The sequence below is a fragment of the Carassius auratus genome, chromosome 41, assembly GCF_003368295.1.
Source record: "Carassius auratus strain Wakin chromosome 41, ASM336829v1, whole genome shotgun sequence".
Lineage (NCBI taxonomy): Eukaryota > Metazoa > Chordata > Actinopteri > Cypriniformes > Cyprinidae > Carassius > Carassius auratus.
This window is the reverse complement of record NC_039283.1, coordinates 2445699-2464110: the sequence shown is the minus strand read 5'-3', so window position 1 is coordinate 2464110 and position 18412 is coordinate 2445699. Positions and strand designations below refer to the sequence as shown.

The window sequence follows — 18412 nt, the reverse complement described above, 5'->3', positions numbered from 1 at the left end:
CAAATTAATATCTAAACTCCCATTAAGTGTAAAAGTAATATTTTAGTGAATTATTTTAAGTCTTAAATACCTCCAGAATCTCATGTAATTATGATTTACAGGAATAGCTATACATTTCAAGCAGCCCTTTCTGTATCAGCAAATAGATGTTTATGGAAATATGTGGCCATATGCATGCCAATAAACGTGATAGGATGAATAGGAGTTAAAATATTCAACTAATGCAGTAATGCTACTAAAGACACCTTTGTACAAAGCGGAGTAGAAATCGGAAAAAACAACTGGAAATCAGATGTACACATTTATGTATATGAAATTAAACAAGCGTTTCAGTATAGTTTGCAAAATGTTAAAATCTTGCAGATAAGCAAAAATTATCCATGCCGTTATGAAATGTATTGCTGATGATCAAATTTCATACCTACAATATGAAAGACCTTGACATTTGCTTTCGTATATATTCGCCAAAGTCAGACCAATCCATCCTATTAGATGATTTGCTTTCAAAAGTTGCGAGAACCACATATAAGTAAGTTAAGTTAACAAGCACAGCTCTTGTTTTTCTCAGCGGCTTCACTTTTTTGTTTCCTCTGGAGTGCTTGGGCTGTAGGTGCTGAGCTCTTGACTCCATCCCACCCATCACGCAACTGGATCTCTCCACTTTTTAAGCCCTGATAAATCCGCCGGGTCAAGAGTTCAAAGGCCTCTTTCACATTGTGACCTGTTTTGGCTGAGGCCTCGATGTACGGTGCTCCCAGTTGGGTTGCGAGCTTCTCTGCCTCAGTTCGGTTCACGGCTCGCTCTCCGGCTTTGACCCGGTCACTTTTGTGTCCCACTAGCACATAGAGCACAGTGTAGGGCTGTACACGTTCGAACACCTCTTCATACCACTGCTGCACATTTTCGAAAGATTTGCGGTTGCCCAGATCGAAAACCAGAAGACCTCCGACTGAGTTACGGTAGTAGGAGCGAGTCACAGACCTAAAACAGACCACAGTTTTAGAGTTATTTATATTTTTAGGGTTATTTTTTCCAGACCTCTTTACCATGATAATCAATAATCTGTTTATACATTGCATTACATTCTGGCTCCATTTTAGTACATAACTTTAAAAAAAAAAAAAAAAAAAAACCTTAATTTCTGATTGATAAAATCCAATTACCCTTATTTTCTTTCTCACTGGATAATCTGTATAATTCCAGGGTCCTTTTCACTATGCAGTTTTATTTGCAATGCCCTCTTAACTATTTCAGGCATGCAAGACCAACTCCTATTTACTTGAATGGCGAAATGCTGAAATTGCAAAAACTGCTTGTCAAACTCAAATTGAAATCATGTAAAATCAGCAGTAAATTCTTAGATGAACTGCGGCATAAATGGTATTTCTTATTCTCAAATAGCATTAAATAACCACTTTAAACATACATGGAACCTTTCCATTGCACAAAAGGTTCTATAGGGCAAAAAAAAGTTTCTATAGATTATTCAAATGTTCTTCACACTAGAAAACAACGGAATTATTTTGGAACTTTGTTATTAAAAGTGTGCATTACAATGAGTGAACTGGTGTTTTAGCAGTTACAACTGATATTATATCTTATATTAGCCTCCCTCATCTGGTCACAAGTCTTGCCACCCATGAGACTTTGGAATGACATGAGGGTGAGTAAATGATGACATACGTTTCCATTTTGGTGATCTGTCTGTTTAAAGTCATCCATGCATACCAGAAAACAGGCCCAAATCAAGCTCTAAGAAGTCAGATGGACCATAGTTCTCTCCGGGTGGGCTGAACAGTTGGCTCTATTGGCAGGGTGGGCCAATTAAGTGGGTCAAGACCAACCGCCTGTCCCTCCACCCACCCGTGGAGCCAGGCCTGACAGTGAACCCATTTTTAGTGTAGACTGACAAATTACTTCCTGGACGTATCATGCAAATACTTGCTGCTGTGATGAGTAATGTTTCACAATCCAGTTTTTCAGAAGCAAGGCATCTTTAAACTGTTTAAGACACTGAGCTTTTGAGTAAACATGCAGAAGTTACTTTAAGGGGAAAATAGTCCTTTTTCTTGTGGATCGTTCGGCTTAAACATGGCTGTTCAGTCCTGCTTCTGGAGGGCCACTTTAGTTTAGCTTTAACCCCAAATAAACACACATGGACTGGCTAATCAAGGTCTTTAGGATTAAGGTCTTTTCAGGACGTTGGTCCTCCGGTAGGAGGATTGGACACCTGTGACCTTAGGTATTTGATTTTGGACATCACAGTTTGTTCAATCCATGATAGAACAATGTCGGACTTACCTAAACCTCTCTTGACCAGCTGTATCCCAGAACTGAAGTTTGACCCTCACCCCAGGTTCCACCTCTAGGAAGTGTACAAAGAAGTCCACTCCGACTGTTTGGTTGATGCTCTCCAGAAACAGATCTTCTGTGTAGCGCTTCAACATGGATGATTTGCCCACTGTGGAGTCTCCTAACATGATGATTCGAAACTGGTACTGCCACAAAGTGAGATCCATGATTTCAACCAGACGAATGGGGCGAATAAAAAGACTAGGGTTGACTAGAAACAGCCACTCCACCAGGATCCTCCTCGGAGATTTGACCAGAGAACCCCTTAACTTAGAGGTTTTGAAGTTTTCGTTGTAAACATAGGTGTAAATAAACCCATCGTTCCTCAGGTTCTCCTGTGTTGTTCTGCAAAAGGCAGCGTCTGTTTAAACGTCGTAGGGGTGAGAGCTTCTGTCTAGCTCATCTGTTTTTTAATCTTTGCCTGTTCATACTTGTTATTGGGCGGGGTTTTTGTGAAAGGCGGGGTTTATAAATACCAGCAGAAAGTTAGGGATTTCTCATAGACCAGAGGGAATGAGCATGCTGTATCATATCAGAACAAGCCCAGTATTTCCTGTTGAGGCCAGCTCATGGCATGCATCACATAAAAGCACATGTTATGTGCTAAGTCTTTCTCAATAGGCTAATCATGAGATTGCTTCCACCCAGGTCATAACCTCTGAAGATTGCTGGAAGACTTCCAATGTCATGATGAAATCAAACCCACTTACTCCTCACCAGTGTGCATTACAGGTTAGTTTGCTACAAAACGTTTCCACAGTTATATGGCTTTCCAAACAGGGGGTGAACAACAATGGAACAGACTCCCCGAGGACACAGAGAGACAGACAGTTTAGGCCAGCTTTGTTTTCAGATAAATTAGTTTAGTGGACTACTTAGTGGACCACTTTGTTAATCCAGTGGACTTTTAATTGTAATGCTTGTCACTGCTATTAGTCTTTGTACATATAGACGCGTAAAAAAAGCCACTGATAGGCCTATGTTCGCTGAGCCTGTTCGGACACTTTTTATAGTTATAATGAAAGCAATTAATACCTGAACAGCAAGGGTGGGGATCCAATGAAATGGAATAAATGCCCATTATTTACTAACAGAGGAAGAAAACAGACATAAGACGTACTGTTGTAGTAGTCTAATAGACCATTAAAACGTGGAAATATTTCTCACGACTCCTTGAAGCTTGCTTTGAATGTCTAATAACATGAAAGCTATGTATTTCTGTAGCATTTCCTTCACTAAGCCAGATTGTAATGACATGCGTTTTTCTCGATGGCCACTAGGGGACGTACAATCTTTTCCTTTGACAATGATGATAAAGCAACCAGTATCTGTAAAACGAGGTTCGGGCTTTACTGCAGCTCGTGACTAGGATCTACTGGCTTTTTGTATTCTCTGCTCTTATGCTGAGTACCACCACATTATAGTGGTTCATGCCCTGCATTCAAAAAATTGATAAAAATACATGGCTGATTTTAAATGGCTAAAGATGGGAAGAAAAATGTTTTTGTACATATGTTTTCAGCTGGCTAATCTTTATTGGTTTTGTTTGCTTTAAAGATGTTGTCCCATCTTTCACGCGAGCTCACCTCTCCATAGCCCTGATAAATGTGTCCGCTCAAAAGCTTCTGTCACATCGAGACCCGTTCTGGCTGAGGCCTCAATGTACGGTGCTCCCAGTGCACTTGTCTCCCACAGGTACAAGTAATAATTTGGCAGGGAGTTGAAATTCGGAACAACACTGAGGCTTGTATCCCAAATCTGTAGTTATACTCTCACCCTATGCAGCTCATCCACCTCTAGATACAGGTCCTCGGTATAGTGTTGCAGCATGCATGACTTGCCAACACATTTTTCGCCTATCATGACCTTTTTAAAATGGTTCTTGCAATCAGTGATATTCAGTACTGCTGATTAACTTACATTCACTTTAACAATAGAAGAACGGTTAATTTGACAGGCAGAGTTTATTTGAGAACCGGAAGTCTTTTTCACAACTTCTGATGAAAAGCTAGACATTTTTATATTTAATGTAGCTGAAAGACCATGTCAAACACCAGCAGGCATTAAGCAAGGGAAGATCTGGTCCATAATATTCCTGAGAAGGAAAGTTCATGAATTTGAACAACCATCGCATTGTGCATGATATTAAGTGCTTTTAAGTGTTTAAAGATCTAAAATTGATACACATTGACCATGGCAAAAAAACAAACAAAAAAATCTGTTCCTCACACAAAACTTTATGATTTCAAAAGACTTGGAAACGTTGCAAATAGATTTCAGGAAGTTAACTAAGAAACCTAAAAACAGACTTGATTGCCCAGTTTTACTGTATCCTGTGTCAAAAAATGTAATTTAACTGTAATGTTTTCCAAAATTAAGTTAAGGAAAATGCACAGATTTTTCAGATCAAGATAAAGACATTTTGAAGAGCATGCACACGTTGTACTATATTCTCTCTGCTTACCCTATCCATTCCTGACTGGGTGTATCCACAATCTGGATTTGTACTCTCTCACCCCAGGATCCATCTCTAGGATGTGATCCACATCAATGGTAACACCATTTCCAACAACACTGGAACTGCAATTCATGACTGCTGGGTATTACTACTCCAGTATTCAATGAGATCTGAACAGAGAACCAAATAAATCATGTATGGTATTCAGAGAACCACATTTACATTTTAAGGATATTACATCATGAAGAAGTACATAAATCTTCAGGTTTGAAACTGATCAGCTGTACCTCTTCATTTCTGAATAGAAAGCTTTTCCTTTTTGAATGTTGTTATTGTGTCGGCCTTGCTTTTTTTCTTTTCCTGTTTATAGGATTCACATTGCAGGGCAAACGGGAGGTATTTATGAGAAAGGCAGGGTTTATACAAGAAAGGGACGTATTTCTCAATAACCTCTGAACTGAGAACGATGGTAGAAGTTCAGTGTCATGATAGCAGTGTGAGAAGCATTTACTGGATTATTTACTGTATGTGTGTATGTGTGTGCGTGTGCTTGGCCTGTTAATAAGTTCACAGCCATATCCATTAAAAGCAGTAATTGTTCAAATTTATAACTATCTATAACAAGCTTTACAGACATTTGACAACAAAAATCCTTCATATCTTTTTATAGAATGTTTCACTTTGTTTGCAAATGATTCCAGGATGGGGTTAACTGTTATACTAGCCACACTGTTTTATTGCTTTATCAGATTTTATAGATCCAGAAGCATAAAAAGTAAATGATAAGCCTTTGTACACTGTCTACTTGAATGTAATTTGGATCAGGTCACCAAGGGTGGAGATACAGTGAACTGGAAAAAGTCCATTATTTGTTTACAGAGAAAAGAGACAATTTCTTTAGTATTATTGTGTTAGTCAAAGGCATTTTAGCGTTTCCTTCACTAAACTTGACATGCATTTTTCTGAATGGCAATAAGGGGAAGTACAGACTTTGTCTTGAGACTCCAAAGTTTCCAAATGCAGCATCTGTTTTTTTTAACATGATATAAGCTGATCACACTGCATTCATCATATAGGCCTAGCTAAAAGCAAAATCAAATATATAAATAATAATAATAAAAAAAGTTATAAAAAACATACATAGTTAACAAATGCAACATAATCACAAAATGCTTTAACAAAAACAAAATGTTTTAACAACCTGTTAAATTAAGTACACTCAAAAAAATGACTCTTTGGCTGAACATGATTCTATCATGGACAGTGGTTCCACATGTTTGTACCATGTTATTTGGACATGAATAAATCAAGTTATAAGGACTTTTCTACCTTTAGTTGAGTTTACTCAGTTTGCTTTAGTTCATCCTACATGAAATATCTGAGTAGAGATAATATGTTTACATCATGTAGAACCACTGTCCATGCAAGTTTAGCCAAAGTGTTATAAAAACATTAGCAAGTAAGATATAACTTTTCTTTACACATGATGTTAATTGTTTGCAGTTTAAGGATGTTACTATGTGTACATCATACACTAGCACTCTCATTAAAGTTGCTTTTTTTTAAATTAAGTATTTTAGACGTTCTTTCAACCAGGTCCTCAACCCAACCACAAGCTCCACACTTCACCACAATGGTAACTCGCACAAAATACACCAATATAAAGTCTTTTAAAATGCCCACATAATAGAGCATTATACATGAAAAAGTCTCCTTATTATCACATTTTATTAAAAACTGCATAAAATAACACTTTATTTCAACATTTTCTCTCCCCATATCCAGTCCTGTGCAAAGCATGATGGGAAGTGTAAAACTTATTTTGAGGGACTTGATTGAAACATGTTCTTTCAAAATGAAAACTTTATGTTAAACCAACGAGAGACAGGTTTAAGTCAGTTTAACATGACACAATCATGTTGAAATTAAAAATAGCCAAAATGGCATTAATTCAACATGAATTGTTCAGGTAAAGTGAACAAAACTAAAAATTCATTTTTTTGAGTGTATGGAATTGTTGTAAGTTTATTTTCAAGCAAAAAAAGAAGAAAAAAAAAAACTTTTTTTTTTAAATCAACAGATGTTAGTTACAAAACTCAAGTCCATTTAAAATAAAGATTTCACTGGCACAAGATCTACTTTAATATAATGAAATATTTGTGATTTATAGTGGTTTGTTTTTATTTTGTCACAATGTATGGCTCCTTTAAATGGCCACCAATGGAAAAAATGCAGTCTCATGTTAACTTTATGAGACACAGCATTTGCTGTTTTCAGCTGACTCATCTTTGTTTAGTTTTTTATCATTGATCTTGCCCCAGCTTTCATGTAAACGCACCTCTCCACTCAGATAACCCTGATAAATGCGCCGAGTCAACAGCTCAAACGCTTCTGCCACATTGTGACCCGTGACAGCCGAGGCCTCGATGTATGGTGCTCCCAATTCACCTGCGAACTGTTCCACCTCCTCTTGATTCACTTCCTGCTCATTTCTATCACACTTGTGTCCCACAAGTACAAAGAGCATAGTGTGTGTATTCGCTCCATTACACATCTCTGTGTACCGATGTTTAAGGACTTCAAAAGACTCACGACTGCCCAGGTCAAACACCAGCAGGCATCCAGCTGACTGACCAATGTAAATCTGGATCAGCTGACGATTCCTGAATACATAACAGTTCATCAGGTTATACGAGCAGTGTGCATTAAAGTCTTTTATTTTTTTATCAATGAAAAAAATTGAAGTGTACATAGTTTTTTTAAACTAGATTTTGTAATACCCCCCCCCCCCCCCACACCGTCATTTTGGAGAATGACAGCTTTCATTATTGAACTAATAAAGTAAAGTAGAGTTCTCACTGCTTACCAAAATGATTTATGCCCATTCCTATCCCAAATCTGTAGCTGTACTCTCACGCCAGGCTCCACCTCTAGGATGTGATCGCAGCAGCTCGCTCCAATGTTTACATTTATTTGCTCTGGAAACAAGCCATTTAAGTATCTATACAGCATGCATGACTTGCCCACATAACCTTCACCTATCATGACGATTTTAAACCGGTACAGGCACTCAGTACCATTCACGGCAGCTGACATTGCTCCAGGATCCTTAAAGATTTGACCAGAGAAAAGATCAAATTATAATTAATATTCAGATTTAAATCCACAATTCTTTAAGTTATACATGTCGGACCTGTACCTGTTGGTTTCTGAAGAAAAAGTTCCTGTTTGAATCTGGTAGGGGTCGGTGTTTTTCTGGTTAATAGAAAGTTGTCTTACAGATTTATATGATACGGAAATGGGCGTTATGTGGCAGGCGAAGTTTATAAAAAAAAAAAAAAGGAAGTATTTCTGAAAAACCTCTGAAGATTTCATTTTTTCTCTCTGTGTGTGTATGTAGAAAGAAAGAGAGAGATTATTTTCTTAATGTGCTTTTAAATTAGTTTTGATAGTACGCAAAACAATAGAAGGGTATTGTATCAACACTTCAGATTTGGTATAAAAATGTCAATTTTATTGTATACTTACAAACATTTTGTAAAGGTTCTTGAATACTTTAGTGGTTGCAAATCTCACAGACACACATCCTCATGGAGTTTATTCAGATTAGTTACAGATATAAAACACACCCACATTTGCATTAAATACAAATACACCGGTTCACTGGTCACCTGAACAATACAGCTTTCCTGTCACCTGCTGATCGCTGATGCTATCTAACACAAGTTACGTTGTAAACAGCTAACAGCACAAACTGGCTTCAGTAGGGGAGCCATGTTGCTCAAAGTGGCTCGTGGTAGGTATGCAATAGTGGTTCAACTGTCTGGGGCTCAAAGTAGATCATGCTAGCCTTATGTTGGCCAGTGCTAGGTGAGACTGGAGTACAGTACCCGTTTGAGATCACTCTGTGTGCAGGGCAGTCATATTGTTGTTGGATCAGCTCTGCTCTTGTGCCCTGTGCGGATCGACACACAGGTTGATTCTGTCGGCTGACCGGTGTTAAGTCTGTGGGCATTTCACTGAAGGGTGTTGCATATTCTGGTTCGGCAGGTAAGGGATCGGCGTATTCGGGAAGTTGTCCAGGGGTGTCATAATGGTTGAGGGTGTAGGGGACGGTGTAGCCCTCTTCCAGTGGGGGTCGGAATGTGAGTCCCATCATCTGCCCACCTGCAACTACATCAGGCTCCGCATAGTCTGGAAACAATGGAGAAATCTTCAACCCTGCACCTGTTATAGAACAGAGATCTTCAACCTTACACTGTCATGCAAAGGTTATTTTCAACCTGGCTTCAGCACAACTGCATGTTTATTTTCAAGTAGTCTTGAGGAGACCGATTAGCTGTTACAGGTGTGTTTAATTAGGTTTGTAGCTAAATTCTGCAAAACCCACAAAAAAATGTAACACTAACAAACCTGAGAAATGGTGAAGTAAGCTACTGTATTCATTATTTTGGAACATTTGACGACAAGAACAAACATGTTTAAATGGCTAAAAACAGGCATTCCCAACCTTTCCATGTACAACTTAAATTATTTAATTGAATTAAATGATTTATTAGAAGTAAACTTAGATTTTAAATTGTAATGATTAAAACATTTCATGGCTAATTTTGTACACCACCCTGCAATGTGAGTAAATTGTTATATTTTGATTATATTGAATTAAATTCCAATTATATTGATATTTATATTTATATGTATTTTATTTTAATTGTATTTATTTTAAATGTTAAAATAATAAAACATTATGATTTATTCAAATAAAAAATTATATTAAAAACACAGTCCATTTTAACTGTTTAAAACTGTTCCATTTAAACATTTTATAAATTTTACAAATTAGATTTTAATTTATTTTAATTCTAATATAAAAAATAATAATATATTAAACAAAATAACACTTTTTTTCATGTTTTTCATTAGAAAATGTAAAGAAATAGAATCGGAAACTTCTATCGTGTATATTTAATGTTTTACATAGCCTATGTGTAAAAATCTAAGATTAAATATTACATTGAAAATATTTTTGTTATTACTTATGAAATTAAAAATAAGACTTTAAACCCCTCAATTATCGACCAATCATAAACAAGTTAGAGTATATAAACCCTCCCTTAGATTATCCTTCATCCTGTGTCTCAGAAGTGCCAGACTGTCCTTTCAAAGTTGCCTCACTTAATAGAAATAGACTCTGGCATTGTAGGCTACTCTCACAGGAAACAGTCCTCCTCATCCACTAAATGCGCTGCACAAATTGTTGTAATCGTTGTGGAAAATTGCTATAAACACACAGCGTCTCCACAACATGGCGGCAGTTGCAGCAACAGTGAGAATAAAAGTTACGCCTTCTTTCTTTGCATGAACATCTGGGCGGTGTTATGCAAATCTTCCCACATCGTGACATAGACATGTGGGCGTGTTAGAATGACCCATTTTAAGTAAGTGTGGTTGACTCTTAACTTTTATAAAGAATATCTCTTTGGAATTGAAACTTTAGTCTTTGCACCTTTACAAGGGCTTGTAACACTCCAAAGAAAAAGGAAAAATTGAAATTGCATCATATGCCCCCTTTAATGAGTTCCCGCATGATCCCACTGCTCAACCACTGAACTGTGGCCAACAGCAGTTTGGGCTATGAAAGGGGCCCCAAGTTTCCTCTCCCTCTCTCAGTCCTTCACTCACTCAGCTGGAATGCTAAGAGGGCAAAGCTCTTTTAATTGAAGCGACGTTAGAAAGGACTCTGATTGTCCTGACCACTGACCCTCTGTCCACCTCGTCCCAGAACCCCTTACTGAAGGGTCTGTTGGCCAGTGGGTGGTGAGGAGGGTGTTCTTCTGGCTTGAATGCCCCTAATTTGGGCTCCAATTAAAGTACCCTTTTAGGGAAGCACCGCCAACGAAAGAAAGACATGTTTATGCTGCCACTGAGCAACTGTTGGGCAGGGGCACATAGAGGAATGAGCTCAGAATGAAAGCCATTCGCTTGTCATGTCACTTCTGAGTTGCACTGGCAGCTCAGCTTAGCAGAAGCACACAGAGTGGGGCGAGCAAACAAAGGGGTCAGAATGACTACTTGGCTTTCTCTCTGTTTCTGTCCTGCTGTTTGAGCCACATTAACCCTCTTATTCACTGCTATATATTACTGCGATGTCTGAGGGCTGTTGATCTGATTCTGAGAACTGTTGTACCCAGCGGCGTCCTCTCGACAAACACTGCCTTGTCTCGTTTGTCGTTTGAAACATTCCTTCGTGAATTTCGGCATTCATTGCTATACTGGGTTGAAAAGCCCTGTGGATGTCTTACCATTGAGAGGAGGGTTGGGAAGGGCATCGTGGATGTTCCGAACCAGAGGGTAAGATACAAGCTCGGGGTTTGTGCACGGAAGCTTCTTCCCGTGGAAACCCTGACAGCCTTAAGAAGAGACAAAGAAAGTCAGTCTGGAAACACCAACAACACATAGAGAAATGGAAAAAAACAGGGCTAGAGATACCTTGGTCAACACAGCATTTCTTAATTTGTGCAGTTTTTTTTCTGAAAAAAAAAAAAAGAAAAACAGGTAAATAACACAAACCCTGTCAAGAGTATGTATAGGCCATATTTCACCCCAAAATAAAAAGAAAGGAAATAATACATTTCTATTTTCTATACATTTTATTTCCTATAAAAAAAAGTTACATTTAACCAAATATAGCATGGGGAAATAACATTAATATAACAACTAACAATAGTTTTTTCTTTAAATAAAAAAATAAATAAAATGATTTTAAATGAAGAAAAATGATTCAAAAGTGTATATCCAATTACTGAGTATAGATTTATATGATAATTAATACAACAGAGCATAACAAATGATACAATATTTAATTAAAATGTAGTGCTATTGATAAAAAAACAAAACACATTTTTTTTTTTTTACAAACGACAGATTAAGATAAAATAACATTTAATATAACAACTTACGTAACATTTACTTATGTAGAACAGTTATGGAACTGAATCATACATTTCCAATGCTTTTTATTCATAAAGGTTGCTGTGACAATCTGTCACAGTACTTGTTGTTTACATCATGCTCTTATTGTTTTCCTTTTTTAATAAAAAAAAAAAAATTATAGGGAACAATTAGTGTGTTACCTTCTCCACCAAATAAGGCCAGCTAAAAGGCAACCCACACACAGAGCGGCTCCCAAAACCATGCCTGCCACTAATATCATTGCTTGACTGGGGCCTGAAGGGAATAATAATAAAAGCTTTAGTCTTTAAAAAAACAAATCTACTTTGAGTTTACATATTATGTTAGTATTAGCAGATTACCTTACAAATTCACCTCACCTGAGCTTCTTGTGACGACAGGACCTTCAGTGGAGAGTGTGTCTAGAGGCACAGTCTCTGTGACAACTGGCTTTCCAGTATTCAATCCTGCTTTTAAAATTGAGAGAATTCATCACAGGTTTAAAAGACAAGGTTTACTACAGTGGGCCTGGAATGTGACTAATACAATGGTCTTGTATTATAAAAATTGTACTTGTACTATAAAAATATTTAAACTGAAGTTTACGTGGCATAAAGGAACTTAAAAGAGATTCTGGGGCAGACCCTTACCATCTCCGGAACGGGGGGCAGAAGGGCACCCCAGCACTTGAACCAGTGCAGAAGCCCTTATATGCCACCTCTGGGGTTTCAGGAGGAGGTAGCGTGCTACTACTGGAGGAATCAGACTGTTGAGTACCGTCACATGACCGTCAGAATGGGCCTCAAACACCTTCAAATATACAGAATTTTTTTACATATGAAAATAGAAGATCACGCAGCCATGCATACTGAAATGCTGCTGATTTGCCAAAAATATTATCTAACAGCATGCACATTTTTTTTTCACCACAAAATAAGAATGTGAATATATTAGGTTTAACATAATATTTTCAGAATCATTCATACATGTTAAAAAAAATCAGCTAAGAATTGAACAAATTGTTGTAACCTGGCTCAGAGGAAGATAGGAATCGTGTCTTTGTGGACGTTTTTCTGGTGATTAAGGTATAACACAAGCTGACTTCACCTTAAAAATGTTTTTTTGAAAGCAAAAATGCTACAAAGAGCATATATTTCGTGAAGAGGTATGACACGGTACGAAACACAACATTTCAAAATTAGTTATGGCACTTGATAAGATTTGTGCCCATGGACCACAAAACCAGTCATAAGGGTACATTTTTACGAATTTGAGATTTATACATCATATGAAGGCTGAATAAATATGCTCTCCATTGATGTATTGTTTATTAGGACAAGACAATATCTGGGCGAGATACGACTATATGAATATCTAGAATCTGAGGGTCCAAAAAAATCTAAATACTGAGAAAATCACCTTTAAATTTGTTCAAATTAAGTTCTTAACGATGCATATTACTAATCAAAAAATAAGTTTTCATTTATTTACAGTAGGAAATGTTTTAAATATCTTCATGTAACATGATCTTTACTTACTATCCTAATGATTTTTGGCATAAAAGAAAAATCCATAATTTTGACCCATACAATGTATTTTTGGCAATTGCTACAAATATACCCCAGCGAATTAAGACCTGTTTTGTAGTCCAGGGTCACCTTTCAGTTAACCAACATGATGCAGGGTGGAGTTATCACTGTCATAAAATAAATACCTTGCAATGTACATAAAAACAGAACTATTAGGATCTGTTCACAAAGAATGTGTTCCTGTGTCCAACTGTGCTGTTTATTAATTAACTTTCCTGTTTAAATGTGTAGCATTACGTACCTTCTTATCTTTGCTCGATGCCACTTTGTAGACTTTCCAGTTTTTGCGGTCTTTGCTGAACATGAGGGTGTAAGACTCAATGTAGTAATGTGGCGTACCCTTTGTCACGATGCCTGAAAGCAGATGTAAACATTCGATTTTTTTCTTATTTTGCATCTGTAACACTTACTATTGCTGTAATAGCTCAGCAGAGGTTTGCACAGTGATTATTAGAGGCTGAACTCTGACCTGTGACACTACTCTTGTTCCACAGCTCAATCTCCATCCATGGCTGCTGATCCCCAGAGCTCGCAGCCCACTGAGATCCCCAGTGTCCTGGAGACCATAAGACCCTCTGACCAAATCTGTTGACCTCCTCCCACACTGAAGAAGTGTTAAAGGCCACCACCGTTAGCTCCCTGTCACAGTCTGCGCATGGAAGAGAACAGATCTTGCTCAGACAAATGAAAATCATACTTTCTCACACCTCAGATAGAATTGTTAGTTTTCAGCGGTTAGTGTTTATCTTCTAGCCATGTATAATTACAAATAGGCACTAACAGCATGTTTAAGGTGTGAGGATCATGTAGCAGGTGTAACTGTGGGTTAGATAAACTCTAATTTATGACTCAACGCTGACATGCAGGCTCAATCCTGGTATTAGGCATTTTGCAGTTTAAGAAATAGTATTACAAATAAATTCATCCAGTGCAAAGCCAAAATTAATGTTACTAGATTCAATTTGCAATGAACCCAAATAATATCTATAGGAATAACTACAGGGAAAAATAAGTTATTACCTCTGTGGAAGATAAGCCGTTTATCTGACAAGGAACCGCTGTTTACACACAAAAAAAAAAACGTTTTTAATTTTTAATATATATATTATGGAGGCCTTAATGCTATTATTTTGTGGCCCTCCTCCTACTGTTAGTGGCTATTTTAACTCATTGAATAAATTAACCATGTCTGACTGTGAATAACACATTTCTCCAATGACCTCTGAAAAACTTGTTTTTTTTTGTGATGCAACATCCACACCACTAGGTGTCTATGTTTATATATCTATATATATCTTATACAAAATGCCTCACACTCACGTTTTGGACAGTACTCCATTAGAGAAGTTTGACTCATACAAGGTAATGCCCCTCTGCAGAGACACATTGATCATGCCCCCCAAACTGTCTGAAATAACACCGGCATGGATTGCAGCTTTGCATAAAACAGAGGTCTAGAAAAACATAAACATGATAGAACACTATCAACTCTTTTTATCAGAAGTGTGTGTTGTAAGCTTTTACAAACATCCCTATATGGTTATAAATTCAAATGCCATGACTAATAATCTCACTACTCCACATAGATAATATCCCATCTTACATCCCGGTATCCTTGTCCATGCCAGCCCCAAATTTCTCCTGTGACACCTTTGCAGCCTGCAGGACAGAATGCACTGGAACACAAGTGAGTCCAGGATTCAGATATTAAACATTAATATGTAACCTACAAGATAGAGTGGGACTATTCAGAGTCATGAAAAAAAATCTTTTTTTTTTAATGTCAGCTAAGTATTGAAGATTTGTTCTTACCTAATCTGCTGAGAGGAAAAATGTGTGCCTCGATCCAAACACGAAATGAGCTCTAAGCAATAAAAACAGCATTGATATGAACAGCACAGTTACAATCCACAACATGTGCTCATATTCACTGGCTTAGTGTCGACTACATTTACCAACTGACTTGACGTAATAGTCTTAATAGAATGATGCATCAGTGCAATCACAGGAAGAAGGTCAGCATTTGGTAAATAGCACATGTCTAGGGCTTTACATAAACAACTTTATACATAGGAAAAGAAGGAAGATATGAATCACTACTGTTTGCTCTGGAGCAAAGTGAGAACTTTTGACAGAACATTGACCTCCAGGGAAAGACAGAGCTTTTAATTTTGAGTTAATTCTATTTATTTAATTTTTTAATTAACACACTATTAAATAAATAGTGACAGGAAAGACTTTTCAGAAATTTTCAGAAAAATCCTGTTTTCAACATTGATAATAACAAAAAAATATAAGATTTTCTTTAAACAATAAAAAAATCTTACTTGCTCATTCTTGTTTATATATACATTGTTAGAAATATTATATATTAGATAAATTGCATAAAGATAATGAAATGAATTTAAATAATAATAATATCTTGCTATAATAATTAGCTTAAAGTATTTGTTTTATTATAGTTCTGATGACATATACTATTTTGGTATACACAAATTGTAAAATAATTACATAAATATGTTACATTTGGCAAAAAAAAAAAAAAAAAAAAAAATCAGGTGTATCCCAAATTTTTACTGGTACTGTATATATTTAAAAAAAAATTGTCTACAAAGCCAAGAGAAGATTTGCCTGCAAAACTCAACAATTCGACTCTTAAATTATGCATGTCAGCCAGTCAGAAACTGGCATGAGTGGCTTCGACTGTGTGGTCAGGTGATGGTTAAGCTGCATGCTGTCCGTCCTTGTCAATGCAGGAGGAGTGAGCATACAGCATTCCATCTACTTCAGTGTGTGGCCAAGCACAGGGGCCTCTACTTATTCAGGCCATGAGCGGCAGTCTGCTGCCCTGCTTACAAAGCAAACACTCTGAATCTCAGCCAAGGAGGAGAGCTGCATTCCAGTCGGTCACCCTAACACACATTTTAAAATCCTTACATCCAGGGCCGACCCATTAAGGTTCTCTGTATTATAATCTACACACTGGGCCTTAGTGCACCAAAAAAAATAAAAAAAATCATTATACCTAGTGTTAATTTAGAATTATTTATATACAATTATAATTTGGAATTCCATTTCATTATAGTTTTTATAAATATTGTTTATTTTGTCTTTCTCTTCAACTATTGCTCTTTAGATTTTAGTTTCAGTGAGTAATTTTATAACGTTTCACCTAATATTTAAATGTTATTTTATTTAAGCTTTACAATTAATGTTCAAAAATGTTTTTCGATTCCCCGGGAACACATGATATGTAAAAATTGATAGCCTGAATGCACTGTAAGTTGCTTTGGATAAAAGCGTCTGCTAAATGCATAATTTTTTTTTATTTTTTATTTAAATAGTTTTAATAAATGATGTAAACACCACTAATTATTTCTAATATACAGTAATAAATTAAGACTGACCACGTAGTCTACCGTGACACATGTAAGGGTGTTTATTTAGCGATCTGTGCATGACCTCCAGTAAGGCGGTTCCCATGTGATGTTCGAAACAAGAATAAACAGTAATTGAGATTAGGATGGGAACTGCTCCCACTTGTGGAGTCAGCTGAAGTGCTGTTTACTGAGTAAGCTGTAAATTTAGAGAACAAACAGTTACTGGTGTGTTTACTCTGATCATATACAACTCACTTGAACCATGGGGTCACATTCTTTTTTGTCTACTGTTTATAGGTGCACAGAATGGAGTGGGACATGTAAAGGTTATGAGCTATTACCTGAGTGCTGATTGGTTGAATAGGACATGACAAAGCCCCTTCCTGAACGGTGAGTGCCGGAGATGAAACGCACTGTGACTTCATTAGTACTCACAGATATATTCCTGCTTGTGGAGGATAACTGCCCACACAGAGGACCTGTGAATCACAAACCACATGATATAAACAAGCTCAGTAGATTTAATGCATTTTTAGATTCAACACACAATCCAGCACACCTTTTCTGTCATAAAAGGCTGTTCATGCACATTTATGTGACCACGTAACCGTCATGCTACAGCAGAGTGGAATGCAGCATGCAAGCTGCAGTCATGCTATGATCATGTGACTGGGGAGCTAAAGAGCAGCATGAGGTTGGATCTCTGGAATTTCTCAGTAACAACATACTGTGAATGAGGTGGCTATAAATTTAGAGTTGAAGGTGACTGTAAAATCCTATTGGGTTTTTAATATCAGTTATTTAATGTATATTTAATTATGTTGTTATATAAAATATATACACAACAGTGGGCAAGACTGCCATTCCATAATGTCTGTTTGAAGAGGGTCCTACCCACTACAGTGGCCCCACTGGTGTCTGTAATGGTAAGAGAGCCAGATATGCAGTCTTGGCTCCTCTCCAAGTCAAAGTCCCCAAGGTTCAAGAGCAGCGTCTGGCCCTTCGGTACCCTTAGGCTCCACTCACACTGGGTATGGTTAGGGTAGGTTCCCGGGAAGTTCAGCGAGGTCAGTGTGCCACTGCTGGGATTGAGGACTGTGTGCCCACACCCATTGCCTAAAGGGAAAAGAGAGTGGGAAGATCACATTGATATTAATGTGATAGGAGTTAAAAAGGCGTTTTTTTCTTCTGTTAATGTTCTAATTTTGTGGTGTGTTTCCACATTTAGATTTTATCTCTCATTTAACTTCCATTAATCATCAAATGTGCTAACTAGTTTCTCTCTTGACATGTTTCTAGCCCATGGGAAAACGAGGCAGAGCACATTTAGTATTAGCATTGTGGGTATTGGCAGGTCGTTTGCTGGGTATTGAAGAGTGGATTGCAAAAGCTTGTGTGGTAAGGGGACTTGCCAATTCTCTCAGTATTAGTCACACTTGAGGGGCTTTCCATAACTGGCGTTAATTAAAGCCATAATTGCAGTAGCGTTTAGTTGATGGCAATGTTGTGTTGTATGGTAGACACACTCTACCAAGTTCATAAACATGACATAATCGCCACAACATAACCCCAAAACGATTGCCAACTAGTTTGGAGTTCCACTAAATCCCATAGTCAATATGAATAGCCAAATTTATCCAATGCTTTTGAGTCTCTTGCTCCATTTATGGTCTAGGCCCTTT

The 18412-nt window shown here is 37.2% G+C and overlaps 4 protein-coding genes across 7 annotated transcripts in view; all 4 read right to left on the bottom strand.

Annotated features, from left to right (window-relative positions):
• LOC113059477 (collagen alpha-6(VI) chain-like) overlaps positions 1 to 18412 on the bottom strand; it is a 1020620-nt gene that overhangs the window by 66316 nt on the left and 935892 nt on the right.
• Positions 50 to 2734, bottom strand: LOC113059565 (ras-related protein Rab-39B-like). Its single transcript, XM_026228132.1, has 2 exons — positions 2302 to 2734; positions 50 to 981 (listed from the first exon to the last, which is right to left on the bottom strand). The coding sequence occupies exons 1-2, from the start codon at positions 2517 to 2519 to the stop codon at positions 540 to 542; spliced, it is 660 nt and encodes a 219-aa protein (XP_026083917.1). The 5' UTR covers positions 2520 to 2734; the 3' UTR covers positions 50 to 539.
• Positions 6917 to 8144, bottom strand: LOC113059566 (ras-related protein Rab-39B-like). Its single transcript, XM_026228133.1, has 3 exons — positions 8010 to 8144; positions 7677 to 7918; positions 6917 to 7473 (listed from the first exon to the last, which is right to left on the bottom strand). Exons 2-3 carry the CDS (start codon positions 7904 to 7906, stop codon positions 7059 to 7061), a joined length of 645 nt encoding a protein of 214 aa, XP_026083918.1. The 5' UTR covers positions 7907 to 7918; positions 8010 to 8144; the 3' UTR covers positions 6917 to 7058.
• The window catches only part of LOC113059523 (discoidin, CUB and LCCL domain-containing protein 1-like), a 13957-nt gene continuing 3847 nt past the window's right edge, over positions 8303 to 18412 (bottom strand). Inside the window, exons 2-15 of one of the 4 annotated variants that reach the window (XM_026228059.1) lie at positions 17625 to 17846; positions 17072 to 17209; positions 15163 to 15214; positions 14954 to 15026; positions 14671 to 14804; positions 14371 to 14408; positions 13820 to 13999; positions 13592 to 13704; positions 12412 to 12571; positions 12142 to 12231; positions 11944 to 12037; positions 11300 to 11340; positions 11113 to 11220; positions 8303 to 9037 (exon numbers count right to left, since the gene is read on the bottom strand). In XM_026228059.1, coding sequence (XP_026083844.1) covers positions 8592 to 9037; positions 11113 to 11220; positions 11300 to 11340; positions 11944 to 12037; positions 12142 to 12231; positions 12412 to 12571; positions 13592 to 13704; positions 13820 to 13999; positions 14371 to 14408; positions 14671 to 14804; positions 14954 to 15026; positions 15163 to 15214; positions 17072 to 17209; positions 17625 to 17846 — 1889 coding nt within the window. In that variant the 3' untranslated portion in view covers positions 8303 to 8591. The remainder of the gene's footprint in view (positions 9038 to 11112; positions 11221 to 11299; positions 11341 to 11943; positions 12038 to 12141; positions 12232 to 12411; positions 12572 to 13591; positions 13705 to 13819; positions 14000 to 14370; positions 14409 to 14670; positions 14805 to 14953; positions 15027 to 15162; positions 15215 to 17071; positions 17210 to 17624; positions 17847 to 18412) is intronic. The other 3 variants (XM_026228061.1, XM_026228060.1, XM_026228062.1) reach the window with 3 other exon arrangements.

Excerpts from the sequence above, each read along its gene's own strand:
- LOC113059565 (XM_026228132.1), bottom strand. The coding sequence starts at position 2,519 with ATGGATCTCACTTTGTGGCAGTACCAGTTTCGAATCATCATGTTAGGA. Across the intron at positions 982-2,301 it reads GCTGGTCAAGAGAGGTTTAG|GTCTGTGACTCGCTCCTACT; the intron begins GTAAGTCCGACA and ends GGTCTGTTTTAG.
- LOC113059566 (XM_026228133.1), bottom strand. The coding sequence starts at position 7,906 with ATGTCAGCTGCCGTGAATGGTACTGAGTGCCTGTACCGGTTTAAAATC. Across the intron at positions 7,474-7,676 it reads AATGGGCATAAATCATTTTG|GAATCGTCAGCTGATCCAGA; the intron begins GTAAGCAGTGAG and ends TTATGTATTCAG.